Consider the following 15,930-nt stretch of genomic DNA (forward strand, 5'->3'; position numbering starts at 1 on the left):
TCTCCTGCCCCAGCCCCTGCTTGCCCAGAGATCCTAGGGTCTGCAGAGGCCATGGGCCCAGCTCAGCCTTTCAGCCCCTCCGACCCAGCCTGCGTTGCCTCACTTTTGTCAGCCACACAGAGCAGGGAGTGGCTGAGCCAACACCAGCTCTGCGGGGCAGGGGAGGGGGTGTTGTGTTTGGGTCTAAGGCTGGGTCTACACTACCCGCCTGAATCGGCGGGTAGAAATCGACCTCTCGGGGATCGATGTATCGCGTCCCGTTGGGACGCGACAATCGATCCCCGAATCGACGCTCTTACTCCACCAGCGGAGGTGGGAGTAAGCGCCGTCGACGGGAAGCCGCAGAGGTCGATTTTGCCGCCGTCCTCACAGTGGGGTAAGTCGGCTCCGATAGGTCGAATTCAGCTATGCTATTCGCGTAGCTGAATTTGCGTATCTTAAATCGACTCCCCCCTGTAGTGTAGATGTAGCCTAACATGAAGGAGCCTCAACCTCTGGCGGCTGGCCTGGGCAAGCGCGCCATTCCCCTCACAGGCTTCCTCCGTGAAACGCAGACCCGCTGTCATCCCTTTCACATCACAGCCTCGGGGATCGCCTGCTGCCCCCCTCCCCCCGTCTCCCTTCCTGTGTGGGAGGGGGGCTGGCTGCAGGATGGCTCCTGCTGGCCTGCCCGTAGCTGAGTTCTGTTTGTTGCTAGGGTTGTGCGGAGCACAAAGGGTGCTAGGAGGACCAGACTCTCCCCTCCCACTGGGCCAGGACCTGGGCTGCAGCCATCCCCCAGTCCCTGTGCTGTTCTCACAGGCCCCCGCCCCGACCTGTTCTCTCCTTGCAGGACCGGGATGTGCAGGAGGGAGCAGACATGCTGATGGTGAAGCCGGGGATGCCCTACCTCGACCTCGTGAGAGATGTCAAGGCCAAAGTGAGCCCTGTTCGGCAGGGACTGTCTCTGGAGAGGGGCACAGAGTGGGTGGCTGTAGAGTGGGCGTTGGGCTCGCCCAGGAGACTGAAGCCGAGGGGGACGGTCCCCTGGGCCTGGCAGAGGGCCGAGAAGGCCCTGAGCCGGGAGTGCAGTGTGTGTACAAGCTGCAGCAGGCCTAGTCCCTGGAGCACCTTCCAGGGATTGACCCTGGGGGAGGATCCCCCTGGGTCTGCTGCTGTAGCTCCCACCAATACAGTGAGTTGGGCGGGGGCATCTTGCTCTGTCTGAGATAATGGTAGGCTGCTTAGAGCCCGGTGTTTTGTTAGTGTGCCCATGCGGGGGAGCCTTGCTGCTTGGAAGCTCTTCCCTGAATCCTCCCAGTTCCTGGAGCTGTGTGTTTCTAACCCGAGCCATTCAAACACCGACAACCGGCCCCTGAAATGGTGGCACCCGCCGTCCCCCGAAAGATTCTGATCTTGTGGGTGCGGTTGCTAAGGGCACACTGCAGACACTGGTCCCTCTGTAATTCCCAAGGCCTTGAGAGTCGGTGGCTAGAGAACAACCTGCCCAGAGCCCCTGCTTTGCTGCCAGCATTGCAGGACTCGGCAGAGCTGGGCCATGCAGCTTGGGGGTCAGGGTTGTCTCACTGACCTTCCTGCTGCTGTTTTCAGCATCCCACCCACCCGCTGGCTGTTTACCACGTGTCGGGGGAGTTTGCCATGCTGTGGCACGGAGCACAGGCAGGGGCCTTTAACCTAAAGGCTGCCGTCATGGAGGTGATGACCGGGTTCAGGCGAGCAGGTGAGTGAGGTTGGGCAGGGTCAGCGTCATGACTAGCAAGGCCCCAAGCTGCTGGAGGAACTGGGGCCCTGGATTCTCTTCCCCTCTGGGCCCACTGTGGTGGTGTGGCAGCCTGAACCTTGGGAGTCCCCCAAGACTACGGGGCTAGTCACCGTCATGACTGTGCTGGAGGCTGACCCTGAAATGCAGAGCCAGGCCCAGTGCAACTCCCAACACCTCAATCCTTTAACCAAAGCAGATTTCTAAAGCACCAAGCGCTGCCCCACCCGGCCTGTGCTTTTCCAGCCAGCTCGGTAGCAATCCAAGTAGAGTTCTGTCTGGCTCCTTAGGAAACGTGAAGTGTGGTTACACAGGGGGCCTGGGAGCCTGGACTCCTGGGTTCTACTCCAGCTCAGCCACTTCCTGGCTTCTCGTCTAGCAAAGGGGTCTCCGCCTTCCCCAGGCTGCAGGGAGCCCATTGGATGAAAGGGGCTGTATAGGAATCTATTCACTGGGGCTTAGACTACTGCCAAGACTACTTCTGCCCCTGCTTTCCCTGCCACCTTGGGACTCCAGTACCCTGTCTTGTTGAGCCAGACACCCCAGTCTGCTCCAACACAGACCCAGGGTCTGAACCACGTGCCCCAAAGCTGCAGACTTAACTGAAAGCAACTTAAGAAGTGTTCATGTCTTTAACCCTCAGCCCACCTCCCAATGGGGTCCAAACCCCAAATAAATCCGTTTTATCCTGTATAAAGCTTATACAGGGTAAACTCATAAATTATTTGCCCTCTATAACACTGATAGAGAGAGATGCACAGTTGTTTGCCCCTTCCCACCCCCCAGGTATTAATACATACTCTGGGTTAATTAATAAGTAAAAAGTGATTTTATTAAATACAGAAAGTAGGATTTAAGTGGTTCCAAGTAATAACAGACAGAACAAAGTGAATTACTAAGTAAAATAAAATAAAACGTGCAAGTCTGAGTCTAATACAGTAACAAAACTGAATACAGAGAAGATCTCACCCTCAGAGTTGTTTCAATAAGTTTCTTTCACAGACTGGACACCTTCCTAGTCTGGGCACAATCCTTTCCCCTGGTACAGCCCTTGTTCCAGCTCAGGTGGTAGCTAGGGGATGTCTCATGATGGCTCCCCCTTTGTTCTGTTCCACCCACTTATATATCTTTTGCATAAGGCGGGAATCCTTTGTCCCTCTCTGGGTTCCCACCCCCTCCTTCTCAATGGAAAAGCACCAGGTTAAAGATGGATTCCAGTTCAGGTGACATGATCACATGTCACTGTAAGACTTGTATACAGGGAGACTTACAAGTAAAACAGAGCCATCTACAGACAATTGTCCTGGTTGATGGGAGCCATCAAGATCCCAAACCACCATTAATGGCCCACACTTTGCAAAATTACAATAGGACTCAGAGTTATATTTCATATTTATAGTTTCAGATACAAGAGTGGTACATTTATACAAATAAGATGATCACACTCAGTAGATGATAAGCTTTGTAATGATGCCTTACAAGAGACCTTTGGCATGAAGCATATTCCAGTTACATTATATTCATACTCATCAGCATACTTTCGTAAAACCATATAGAGTGCAACGTCACAGTATTCTCCTGGGAAAACACGGCCCAAGCTCAGCAGCCCTTTGCCTGGGTTGATTCCTGTTTTAGAGCCCAGGCTCCAGCTCTTTAGCTGAGAGACAACGAACCCAGGTCCAGTCACGCTGTGACTCTGTGAAATCCCCCGTCCTCCCAGCTGCGATCTGACATGAGACCAGGCTCCCCTCTTGGAGCTGGAATTCCCCACTGGCTGGTGCTTGTTAAGGAATATGTCGGAGCAGGTGTCCAAAACTCTCAGAGGAGAGGGGCGAGTTCTTGCCTGGAATGTTGGTCCATGGGTTGAGGTATACACTCAGAACTGTAAGCTCCCCACGGTGATGCGGGGCCATGGGAGTTGTACCTCAGAATCATTGTTCCAGGCTGTCTACAGGCTCAGGCAGATATCCCTGCTTTGTTCACTCTCAGGGCATGGTTAGAAGGTTTTCTCAGCAGCCGTGGGGCGTAGGAACACAGCTGAGATTCTGGAGAAGCTGAATGTCATGTGGGCCACACAAACAGTACTGTGGTCTGACCCAGCCTACAGGCTGTATGTTAAGAGTCACTGGGGGCTGGCTGGTGGGAGGGAGGGATGGTAGCTCCTTGGCATGGAGTGGGACTGTCTCCCTTTGTGGAGCATGGGAATGCTGGCTTGATACGGTGTCTAGCAGCTCCTCACGCGTTCCTTGCTGCTGCATTCCAGGAGCTGATATCATCATTACCTACTACGTGCCCCAGCTCCTGAAGTGGCTGAAGGAGGAACAGGCGTGAAGTGCCTGAGTGAAGGCAACACACAGAAGGAAACCTGTGAGGATCGGAAAGGACTGAAATGCAAAATGAGGATTTTTATGGGGCCTTAGAGTTACAAGGCTGAATCCAGCCCCAGCGTAAACAGGTCCAGCACCACTGGCCGCAGGGGTGCTGCACCTGCCTACACTAGAGCTGACTTTAGCCCAAAGAAGCCAAGGGAGAGCAATTTTTAAAAAGTGTTATTTTAGAACTGGGCTTAATGCTGAGACCCTCCTCTGGCAGCAAAATGCCTTAGACCAGAACTGATCTCCCCAGCGACCCCCCTTGGAGAGGCACCTTCTTAGTGTGATGGTTTCTTTTAATGTGTCGCTGTGTGACACCAGATGGGCGATTTTTATGAGATTCTTCGTAAAGGAAGCGCCCATTCCCGACCATTCCTCTACCCCGATGTCCTTCTCGGTCTAGCCGGGGTGTTGGTAACACAGGGGAAGGCTGATGTGGGGCAGTTCACCTGCACATTGATCACAGGAGTGCTAGTTCATTGGGGGTGTCTCAAACGTTCACTGCAAATGTTCTCCCTGCAGTGCACTAGTGACGTAATTCCTTTGCTACAGCCCCCAGCAGAGCTTTGCTCTCCCCTGGTTGGGCTTTCTGCACAGAAACGCTGTCTGGGTCACAAACAGGGAAGCAGCAGAGGCAGGCAGGGCTTCCCTTGCTAGTCAGCCAGACACTGCGCTGACACTCTAACACTTTCCTCTGGTGAACACGCTGTTTCAAACTTTTTAATATGGAGAAATACCCCAAGATGCTTCAGAGCCCTCAGGGAGGGGGGAGGGGGTTCCCCTCCACACGCGCTTGTGCCTTAAACCTGTTATTGCATAGAATAGAGAATATTGGCCTGGTTCTGAGCTGTGGCCCTGCTGTCTCGAGGGCGACAGGGCATGTGGGGCTAGGCAGTATAAGGGCTTCAGAAGTATAATGTCCTGATTGCTAATGGGCCATTGGACATCCGCCCAACATTACTAGGAGTTCTTTTAGCCCTGAACACCCGGAAGACCAGCTCCTAGCACTCACGTTGGCTCTGTCAACTCGCAGTTCAGCTCTGGCCCTTTGATTCCCTAATAGGATTGTCACCTTATACAGAAGTATTGTCAGAATAATCTTTCTCTAAAACCCAAGAGCACTAGAAATGTTTCCCTATTTTAAAAATTCCAATGAAAATAATTGTTTTAACCCACTGCTTGTTCCTGTGCCGTGTTTCAAACTCAGCATTGCAGCAGGCAGAACCAGGCAGTGAAAGTCATCCAACTGGCTCTGCTGTCCAATGCACATGTTAAAATGACTTCACCCTAACAGTCTAATGTGGTGTTAATAACATAGCTGAGAACTTTAATTTGTATCATGGTTCTTAAGTTGATCGTGCTATTATGAAGTCTAGATGGTTTAGATTAATTGCTAGAGCTCCTCTGCTTTGGTAGTCTTAGCAGGACCCTCTGATATTCTTCAGTGCCTGGAGTGAGTTCAGCTGAAAATAAAAAAACAAAAAACCACAAGTCTACAACCCAGGTAACTTGATGATGATGGTAAGGAAGAGGGTGGAGGGAACCCCACTGCACCTTCTTGAAGTGCCCAGCACTCTCCTCTGGGCAACAGAGGGATTTCTTTTCAATCTGCATTGCCGTAATTTTGGGGGTGGGGAAGAGCCTGACTCCTCTGTAGAAGAAGCTGGGCTAGTATGCGTAGATCTGTGATCTTCCCTGGAGGCACAGTCACACCAACGGCATTCCCTGTTCCTCTGACTCATGAAGCAGGTCTGTCAGCCCCTCATCCTGTTAGCCTGACAGATTGTATCCTTTCCAAGAAAAGGACAGGCCCGTCCTCAGCTGAGTTTACACACTACAAAGAAACATAGGGTGTTGCTGGCAGATTGGGTGTAGTTTACCTTACAAGCCTCTCTTCCCCTTGATGGTTTGCACAGATGAGCAACTAGAGGAAGACAAGGCCAACCCTAATGATAGGAAGAAGGGAAAGGGGCAAGAGCAGTGGGAGGGCAGAGCAGCAATGCCCTCTGGAGGGAAAGGGAACTTGTTCAAGGATAAGACGTAGAGTCCTGGTAGGGTGACCAGATAGCAACTGAAAAATCAGGACGGGGGTGATAGGTAATAGGTGCCTAGTCCCCAAAAATGGAATTGTCCCTTTAAAAATGGGACACCTGGTCACCTGAAGTCCTGGGAAAGAAGTTGCCATTCCTGTTTCAGAGTTGAGCGCTCCAGTTTTGTAAGGGTGAATACACTGGTGTGGGTGAGACGCTCAGTTGCTATGGGGGAGCCCTATAGATTGGTCACTCGGAGGATTACACTTTCTAAGGGATTATGGTAGTCTGCTACTTTCACTGCTGCAGGCCAATCTTCCCAATGCCCTACAGCTTGTGAGGGGGTGAGAGCTCTACCTCATGGCTTGGGGGGACGGGGACTGTACCCCATGGTCTATGGGATGAAGTCATATTTAGGCCTGATAGAATCCTGCTGTGAATTCTAGGGGTCTGTTCTGATCACGTTTAACAGGGTGTGTGTGTGTGTGTGTGTGTGTGTGTACACGTACACAACACTGCGGAATAACCATGTCTGTGAGAAAAATAAAAGTCACTGAAAAGCTGGAAGAGACTGCTTTGAACTACCGCGAGAGCTGTAGTGGCTGGAGGAGAGCTAAGCTGGAGATGGGAGACTAATCCATGGGTATGAGAGCAGATAACACAAAGTTACAGGTACATTTGTGTAATCTAGGGAGGTTAAAGCAGTGTTGCCTGGTGCTGGAGGTGACTGATGAGATGGTCCGGATGAGCATCTCCCTCAACAGATCACTGCTTGCTGAGTGTTTTGCCTTAATAAAGAGTTAGACCCAACGGCTGTGTAAGTGAATATCAATCCATGGGGTTGTACCCCACAGCTGGTGGGAGATGGGGGGCTGTAGCCCATAGCCGGTTGGGGGATCTGGGGGTGGGCTGTACCCTACAGCTGGCGGGAGGTCAGGGTGTGGGGAGCTGCACCCCATGGCCGATGGGGGTGGGGGAGGCTGTACCCTACAGCAGGCGGGGCCGGGGGGGGCTGCACCCCATGGCCGATGGGGGCGGGGCGGGCTGGGGCGGGACGCTGCTGCGGCGGCCCGAGCTGGTGCCGCTCCCGGCGGGTCTCAGCTCCGCAGCACAAGGTAAGTGGCGGACGGGCCGGGCCGGGCCTGGCTCTGGCCGGAGACTCCTCCGGAGCGATCCGGGCTCGGCGCCGCCTCCTGTGGCGGGGCTCCCGGCCAGCTCCCGCCCTGCCCGCGGGCCCCGCTCCGGCCAGGCCCCGCCGCTCCCCCCGCTCCCCGCAGGGCGCTGCGCAGCCGGGTCCGAGAGCGGGCCCGGCCCCGGCCCCGGCCCCCCGTGCGCTGCGGGCCCGGTTCCGGGCAGCGCTGTGCCCACGGCAGCCCGGAGCCCCCGGGCACTTCCCGCCGCCTGGTCCCGGGAACCCAGAGGGGTTTGACAAAGGGGGAAATGCTTGTCCCTTCGCTTTCAACCCAAACGCGCCGGTCAATGGAAACGGGGGTAACGGCCATTAGCGCCTGGTCAAATCTAAACCGAATCAGGAGCGGAGCGAGCCAAACCCTTTGCCCACCGATGGCTGTTTGGTGCCCTCTGTGACATGAGCTGCGAGACTCGGGACAGCGCCCCCAAAACTACCCCCCTCCAGCTACATATTCCGGGCCCGGCCTTTTCAGATTGGATTGGATTTTCCTGGGAATGTATCCGTGTTTAGAACCACCACAACAAAAACAGGGGAAAATCAGTGCAAAAAATATAATTTTTCTGGCTAAATATCCGGGTTTATTTTTGTGGCCGGAAAGAGGGGGGGTGGGGAAGTATTCAGCAGATTAATGGTTTGAATTCCCTTCATCAATGTGGTTTGCTGCAGAACTAAAACAGAAACCAAAACAGGCCACCTCTGAGGTTAAGAAAACAATAGCTCTCTAATCCCCCAATAAAACTTTTCAGGTGAATGAACACTTTACTGTTGTAGACTGAGAACTATTAGCCTATAACTAGTTACATTTAATAATTGGGCCACACCATTTGCAGCGCATACACTCAACTTCATCCTTTTCTCCTGCTTTTTTTTTTTTTTTTTAACTTTCAACTACTGCCTTGGGTTCTGAAATGTATTCTGATGCAGATTTTTGTTTTCTTCCCATTTTAGTGTGTCAAATCTTTAAACCATTATCTGCTTACAGCTTTGAAATGTGTACGTGATCGGTGTGAGATTCATCAGTATGTTCAGATGCACATGCACTTAAGTTTGCAAGCCTGCCTGTTGGTTTATTGTGTGTATCTCTAGACTAATACATAGCCTTCCTTCAACAGGCAGCTTTGCATATACAGACTAATGTATGATCCTAATACATATATCTCATGCAATGTCTTGTATTTTCCTAATAAAACAAGGTATTTTTATATATTTGAATGTTACAAAAGTAGGGTGAAATCAGAAAAAAAAATATTTTTTGTAGAACCCAGGATTTTTTTTGGTAAAAATCAGTTTAAACTGAAAATGAAGGGGCTTAAGTATTCATAAAGAACCCAAGGATCTCACAAAACTGGGTGACTGGGCAACAAAATGGCAGATGAAATGTTGATAAATGTAAAGTGATGCACACTGGAAAACATAATCCCAACTATACATATAAAATGATGGGGTCTAAATTAGCTGTTACCACTCAAGAAAGAAAGCGTGGCGTCAGTGTGGATAGTTCTCTGAAAAGATCCACTCAATGTGCAGTGGCAGTCAAAAAAGCAAACAGAATGTTGGGAATCATTAAGAAAGGGATAAATAAGAAGACAGAAAATATCATATTGCCTCTATATAAATCCATGGTACGCCCACATCTTGAATGTGGTCGCCCCATCTCAAAAAAGATATATTGGAATTGGAAAAGATTCAGAGAAGGGCAACAAAAATTATTCAGGGTATGGAACAGCTTCCATATGAGGAGAGATTAATAAGACTGGGACTTTTCAGCTTGGAAAAGAGGTGATTAAGGGGGGGTATGATAGAGGTCTATAAAATCATGAATGGCGTGGAGAAAATAAATAAGGAAATGTTATTTACTCCTTCTCATAACACAAGAACTAGGAGTCACCAAATGCTATTAATAGGCAGCAGGTTTAAAACAAACAAAAGGCAGTATTTCTTCATACAGCACACAGTCAATCTGTGGAACTCCTTGCCAGAGGATGTTGTGAAGGCTACGACTATAACAAGGTTAAAAAAAGAGCTAGATAAATTCATGGAGGATACGTTCATCAATGGCTATTAGCCAGGATGGGTACGGATAGTGTCCCTAGCCTCTGTTTGCCAGAAGCTGGGAATGGATGACGGGATGGATCACTTGATGATTACTTGCTCTGTTCATTCCCTCTGGGGCACCTGGCATTGGCCACTGACGGAAGACAGGATACTGGACTAGGTGGACCTTGGTTTAACCCTGTATGGCTGTTTTTATGACACAGCCATAGGTGCTGGAACTAGAGGTACTGGGGGTGTTTTGTGCGATAGAGAGACTCTCTCTCTCTCACTAGCTATTGTGGCCCACCCAGCATGGAAGGGCAGGGCTTCGAGGTGTTTCTGCGGAGGTAGGCATGGGGCAGGCTCTGTCCCCTCAGGCAGAGCAGAACGTAGCAGGCCGCCTGCTTAGTGAATTTTCCCAGGAGTGTAAAACAGATGTTAAAGTTGTAAGGCTCTTTACATTGTCAGAGTGCTGTAAAGGACAGTATGGCTTATAAATGCTTATGGTGCTTCAGTGATTAGAACTGATCTAAATTTTTGGGCTGAAAAATTTTCCTATCACAATGTGCTCCATGAACTGTTTGCTACTGACCTTTCTGGAGATGCTCAGTAGCCAATATAAATTGTGACTTTGACTCCCCAGCCCTCACTTGCTCTTCAGTTGCCTATGATGTAACGTGAGCATACAGCTGCATATATGTGTTGACTATTAACTAGCTACATTACTATTAGACAGGGCGGGGTTGGGGATTTTCTCCAATGCTGCCCACTCCCATTCTCCATCTTTTGTATTGTAGTTTAAATAAATTACCAAAATAATTGAAACTGGTGTGATTATATTGCAGATTATATGTAGAATTTTAAAATATTGTGTGCAGAATTTTTTATTTTTGGTGAAGAATTTTTAATTTTTTTGCGCAGAATTCCCCCAGGTGTAAAATTGAATTGTAACCTTTTTAAGAGCAAGAGAGTTCTAATTCATTACAGAAGGCTGGTAGTCTTAAATAGGTTATCTTGCTCCCCATTTATTTCTCTTGCATTAATTTCCCTACCCAGTGTCTGTGGATACTGGTCAACTTTGTCATTTCATGTTAAGAAATACAAATGAAAGTCAAATACAAATGGTATAAGATTGGCAGTTTCAGTTTCTCCTGCAAACAGAGAGGTGCAAAGTCCTGCAGTCTAGGATCTACAGGGTCTTCACTGACAACCTGTATCTAACATGGTAATATAATGAAGTAAATCATTTTAGACATGAGGGGTTTGTACAGGTTTTGAGTGACTGAAGTACTGGTGCCAGTACTGACTTCACTGCGGTGGCAGTGAGGGCCTCTCTGTATCCACAGCATAGCAACTATGAGGGCAAGCTTTCCTGCTCTGCTCTGCCATTGTGCCTCTACTGAAACCTGGGGGGACCACATCTGTGGCTGAGAAGGGCCCGTCAGTGCTAATGGTGGGTTTGTGACATGGATACAGATCCGGCAGAACTGGCCTGAGACCAGCTACAGAACAGCCATCAGATAGAAACCATTTTCATTCATTGCAGGCCTGGGAGGAATTTGAACCCATGAGCCACAGGTGCTGTGAAGCTACCCCAGGTTGAAAAGCTCCAGTGCCATTATCAATTGCTTGAGTCCCTCACTGCCCCACGCGAAGTGTTCTGTTGGCATTGGACCTAGAAGAGGGTTGGGTCTACGGCTTGTCTGATCCTTATCCCTTGATTTGGTGTTCTAGGTTCTCCTCGCTCCTCAGCCTCGATGAAGCAATGCTTCAGCTCCGGCTCTTAACGTGGGACGTGAAGGACACGCTGCTACGGCTCCGGCACCCAGTAGGAGAGAATTACTCTGCTGCGGCCCGAGTTCACGAAGTTCATGTACAGCCTGAGGCTCTCAATAAGTCTTTCCATCAGGCATACAAAGCCCAGAGCAAGCACTTCCCCAACTATGGCCTGAGCCAAGGGCTAAGCTCCAAGCAGTGGTGGGCTGATGTTGTCAAACAGACTTTCAGACTTGCTGGTGTCCATGAAGACAGGCTCCTCGCCACCATTGCAGAAAGTCTCTATCAGGAGTTCTGCAGTGCACAGAACTGGGAGTTGTTACCAGGCGCCAGGGAGACTCTGAGGCAGTGCCACCAGCTGGGCATCCGTATGGCCGTAATCTCCAACTTCGACAGGAGGCTCGAGAAGATTCTGTCTCACTGCAACCTCAGGCACCATTTTGAATTTGTCTTGACCTCGGAGGAGGCTGGCTTTGCCAAGCCAGACCAGCGGATCTTTCAGAAGGCGCTGCACATTTCTGGGGTAGCCCCACATCAGGCAGCTCACGTGGGGGACAATTATGTGAGGGATTATAGGGCAGCCAGAGATGTGGGCATGCACAGCTTCCTGCTCACGAGGGCTGGGTGTGCAAACAATTGGGAGCTACAGGTACCAAAGCAGCACGTCCTGCCTTCACTTACCCACTTGCTGTCTGTTATCGAGAAGGGTTAACGGTGAATCCCTCGCCTCTCCGCAGGGATCACCAGGGACAAAACAGATTCCTTACACCTCGTCGCTAAAAAGAGGGACCAGTTGTGCTGGGACCGGGGGAGGGGAAGGGAGAGGATTTGGTTCTCCACCAGGTGAATCGGGTTCTAAAGAGTATCTGCATGTCCTGCTATAGAGGGGGGGGGGAAAGCAAACCCCGCTGAACTCTGTGAGAAATACTTGCTAGCACCATCCACAACAGTACATTAGTCATCCAATACAATAAACTGCTACAGATACTCAGCACTTTTCTTCCCCTTTCTTCCATAGCTCTCAAAGCACCTAACAGAAGGGGGATTAGTGCCATTATCATCATTTTACAGGGGGGACCGAGGGATGATGGCTAAGGTCACCCGGCACGGCAGAGTGGAGATCAGAACTTGCATCTCCAGAGTGTCCCCTAGTGTCCCATCCATTGCAGCTCTGAGCCCAGGTGTTAACCCCTCCTAGTGCAAGGAAAGACAGCATTGCTTGCACACTTGAATGAACAGACAAAGCCAGAAGCAGAAATCCCTTCTCTGGGCCAGGTTCATTCCCTGCACTGGTACAACTGGCTGGCCTAGCTCCCTGCCAGCCTGGGCCTGCTGCACTGCGTGGTTCTGCCAGCGAGGAACACTGGTGCTGTGCTGACCTCAGTGGATCCCCTTGACCTGACAATAGCCTTTTCCCAGCCAGCACCCCCCTCCCTTCTTGGGTTGCTCTGGCCTGTAAGGCAGCCACTGCCCACCCCTGCAGCCTCTCCCCACAGGCTCTCTGCATGGGACCTCTGCCAGGGTCTGCTCTTGTAGAAGCTGGCACATCACTAGGGGCCCTGATGCTGGCAGGGGATCCCATGGGATTTCCCCCCTTGCCATTATGCAAAGACTGGGCCTGGGGATGCTGATGACTCTGCTCCAAGTCAGGATTTTAGCAGAACCCACTGGTGGGCAGCATAGAGGGAGCATTGGAAACCAGAGCAGCCCAGCACTCGGGCACTCACTGCTTCCCAGAGGCTGATGGGAGCTTGGCTGGCAAGAGAAATTAGCCAATGGCCCTTTCGCTGCCCAAACCTCAGTAGGTGCCTTTTGCAGTGCTGCGCAGTGATCACTGCACTGCTCCCAGTGCCTGGACTTGCAGCTGTGTGGCAGTGCCCCAGCAGAGTGCTGTGAAAAGCAGCCCAAGAGCTTGCCTAGACAGCTCGTGTGCAGCAGGCTGGGCTGTAAGTTTACCCCGCGCTACCCTGCCACGTACTAACTGGCCGTGTAGACCCTGTTGCTGATCCATTTGGAAACAGGAGCAGATCAAAGTGCACTTTAGTGCATGGCAAACTAAACGCACAGCCCAGCTTGCTGCAAACTAAGTGGTCGTCTAGACAAGCCCGGAGCGTGCAACATTCAGGGGGTTAAAAATCAAGCTACTTATGTTTAAAAAGGGGAGAAACCAGCCCAGACCAGGGTCCCTACTTCTAACCTGGGTCACGCCCTCATTTCTAAAGCCCCTTGTCACTGAACCCACCCCAACAAATGTACCAGATTGTACGTAGTATTATCGACAGGCTTTTCTATGGCGCTCAGTTTGGTAGACTCTGCGCACCTCTTGCGCAGCCATGAATTGAGCCTCGCCACTCCCCTCTGAGGTCTGGCAGGGCAACCCCATGTTACAGAGGGGAAACTGAGGCACAGAGCTATTACAGGACTCATCCCAGTGCATTGCACAGTCAGAATCACATGGCTTGGGCTAGGGCTGTAACCACTGCACGTTCCCATCAAGGCTGAGCAGATTGCACATGCCAGTGTTGAGTTTCTCCCTCCAGGCTAGTGGTGGAAATTGAGGCTTCCGTGTAGGGCACCTCTTTTCTGTCCAGTATAACTAGCCCCCCAAGTAGCCAGATGTTCCTGGAGCCCCATGGCCACATTAGCTGCAGCAGCCGCACTGTATATAAGGCTTCGGCTCTCGGTAGAGATAACTGCTGCATGTAGTAGAAAGAGAGCCCAAAGCATGGGGCCTGATACAAGGCCTAAGGCCTGAACCGAAGTGAGCAAAAGTTAGGCCCTGCTGCTCTAAAGCGAAGTTAGCAAGCATCAGGCTATGAGCCAAAGGCAGGCCCCGTTACACAGCAGATGCCGGTTTGCAGGTTAACTGTCCGATACACGACCTTGGCAAAACACACCGGCACGCCCAAGAAGTGCTAGGCACAGGGTATCGATGGACACACATTCCAGACGTAAACATAATGCTGGGAGATGAAACAGGAACACACCGACCCCAAGGGAAACAAGGACGGAAGGACAGGCTTAGGCTGACAGATGAAAATGTTTTGTTTGAACCAGCAGGTACAAGGTAAAGGGAGGTAACTAACCACGTCAGGGGCGCAATATGTAACTTGTTTGTGTCGCTGTATAAAAGAGGGGTTGCAGGAGCAGTGTTTTATCCGGCCTCGGGGGGAGTAGAAGGTCCCACCACTCACTGAGCTGAGTCCATTACAATAGGCATACGTGTGTGTCCTCACAGACTCTACCAGCCACTAGGACCATGCTTCATTAACAATAAACCTGTCCGAGTGCCTTTGCCACCAAAACAAGTCTGTGGTGGTCTTGGGCACTTCAATCAAGGTCTGCTGTATCAGCTACCTGGTCAGATCTGGTGCAGAATGCTGAGAGAACACACACACACAGCCAACAACTGACAACACTGTCAATGGAGCGTTGTCAAAGGGATTAGGCCAAAGTAAAATTTGATGCAGTTCAGGCAGCAGGACAAGATGGCAAATCCTGGAGTGTTAAAGAACTGCATAACTCTGTGACCAATAAACGGTTGCAGTTTTGCAGGCTAAGCTCAGGGTCATCAGCTCTCATGCTTCAAGGCACAAGATGATTTCTTGCAAGGGTCAGGACGGATGGCTTATGCCCCTCTAAGTGCAGTGTTGTGCAGTTGGCCAGATGCATTATGGGCAGTTTCCACTTCTGAAGCTTCAGGGTTGGCTACAGGCAGAGGCTGACTATGCGACAAGACAGGCCAGTGAGCCGATCCTGTAGGGCAAGTCCAACCAGATTGCCTAGAAAGAATTCTAGGGGGCTACTGCTGTTAAGAAACAAGCTCAGAGCAGCCACCTGGGCTAAAGCCTGAGCCTATTTAGGTATGTGACACTGAGCCAGAAGGGGTTTAGCACTAGCAGGCTAACTAACCTTTAGAGACATCGTAGCAGATAATGATTGTGTGTGTTTACATATATATTGTTAGAGGTTGACAATGTACCCAAATGGTTTCTGTCTGTCACTGTATTCTGTTAATTCATTGAGATGAACCGTGACTGTAGTAATATCATTGTCTTTATTTCTCTGTGGTGTATATAGTAAGCTGCCTGTAAATGGTGGGAGATGGGCAGTTGCCTTATATTAATTGATGCAGCTAATCACCAGTGGTGCTTAGGAGGTTCTACTTCAAAGCCATTATTGTTCACCCAAGGAATACCTGCCAGGGATCTGTAACAAGAACTCTTGGGCCCTGATCCTGTTATCTCACATCTGCTTAAGCTTCATCAGGGGAAGTTTGAGTCACAGGACTGAGGTCTCCAGCTCCAGTCTGGCTCACCCTGATATCGGACATTGTATTATAACCAAGGCTGCGAGTCTTTCACGGCTTCCATGACTTTCCGGGACCTCCATGATTTCTGCAGCTGCAGCGGCTGGTGCGACTGCCCCCTAGGCTGCCCCCACGCCCATGAGCAGCAACATCTGCTGGAGCGCTCCACCCCGCAGCACCTAAGATTTAGTTAGGAGTATTTTTAGTAAAAGTCACGGACAGGTCACAATAACATGTGTTATTGCCCATGACCTGTTCGTGACTTTTATTAAAAAATACCCCTGACTGAATCGTAGCCTTAATTACAACTTATGGAAATAATTCTGAAAGAACTCTTTGCAACTTTAAAGCTTATAATCTCTACTATGAAACTAAGAATTTTATTTATATCTGTATGTATAATGCTCTTTTAACCTATACTCTCTCTTTTCTTTTTTAATAAATCTTAGTTTAGTTAA

At 50.4% G+C, this 15,930-nt stretch overlaps 2 protein-coding genes across 6 annotated transcripts in view; both read left to right on the forward strand.

The window, feature by feature from the left end:
* ALAD (aminolevulinate dehydratase) overlaps window positions 1-5,622 on the forward strand; it is a 30,304-nt gene extending 24,682 nt beyond the window's left edge. For all 4 annotated transcript variants that reach the window (XM_034793280.1, XM_034793281.1, XM_034793282.1 and 1 more), the window contains 3 exons: window positions 833-919; window positions 1,591-1,720; window positions 4,023-5,622. In XM_034793280.1, coding sequence (XP_034649171.1) covers window positions 833-919; window positions 1,591-1,720; window positions 4,023-4,090 — 285 coding nt within the window. In that variant the 3' untranslated portion in view covers window positions 4,091-5,622. The remainder of the gene's footprint in view (window positions 1-832; window positions 920-1,590; window positions 1,721-4,022) is intronic.
* A 1,580-nt stretch (window positions 5,623-7,202) lies between these two features.
* On the forward strand, window positions 7,203-15,880 carry HDHD3 (haloacid dehalogenase like hydrolase domain containing 3). 2 transcript variants are annotated; one of them, XM_034793895.1, is made up of 2 exons: window positions 7,203-7,276; window positions 11,122-15,879. In XM_034793895.1, exon 2 carries the CDS (start codon window positions 11,153-11,155, stop codon window positions 11,873-11,875), a length of 723 nt encoding a protein of 240 aa, XP_034649786.1. In that variant the 5' UTR covers window positions 7,203-7,276; window positions 11,122-11,152; the 3' UTR covers window positions 11,876-15,879. The 2 variants fall into 2 exon arrangements, with proteins under 2 accessions (XP_034649786.1, XP_034649787.1); XM_034793896.1 differs by lacking the exon at window positions 7,203-7,276 and adding an exon at window positions 7,492-7,883 and having other exon boundaries at window positions 11,122-15,880.
* Window positions 15,881-15,930: the final 50 nt, after the last annotated feature.

This window comes from Trachemys scripta, chromosome 17, assembly GCF_013100865.1.
Source record: "Trachemys scripta elegans isolate TJP31775 chromosome 17, CAS_Tse_1.0, whole genome shotgun sequence".
NCBI classification, from domain to species: domain Eukaryota; kingdom Metazoa; phylum Chordata; order Testudines; family Emydidae; genus Trachemys; species Trachemys scripta.

What these genes read in the sequence shown, in the direction of transcription:
- HDHD3 (XM_034793895.1), top strand. Translation starts at nt 11,153, where the DNA reads ATGCTTCAGCTCCGGCTCTTAACGTGGGACGTGAAGGACACGCTGCTA.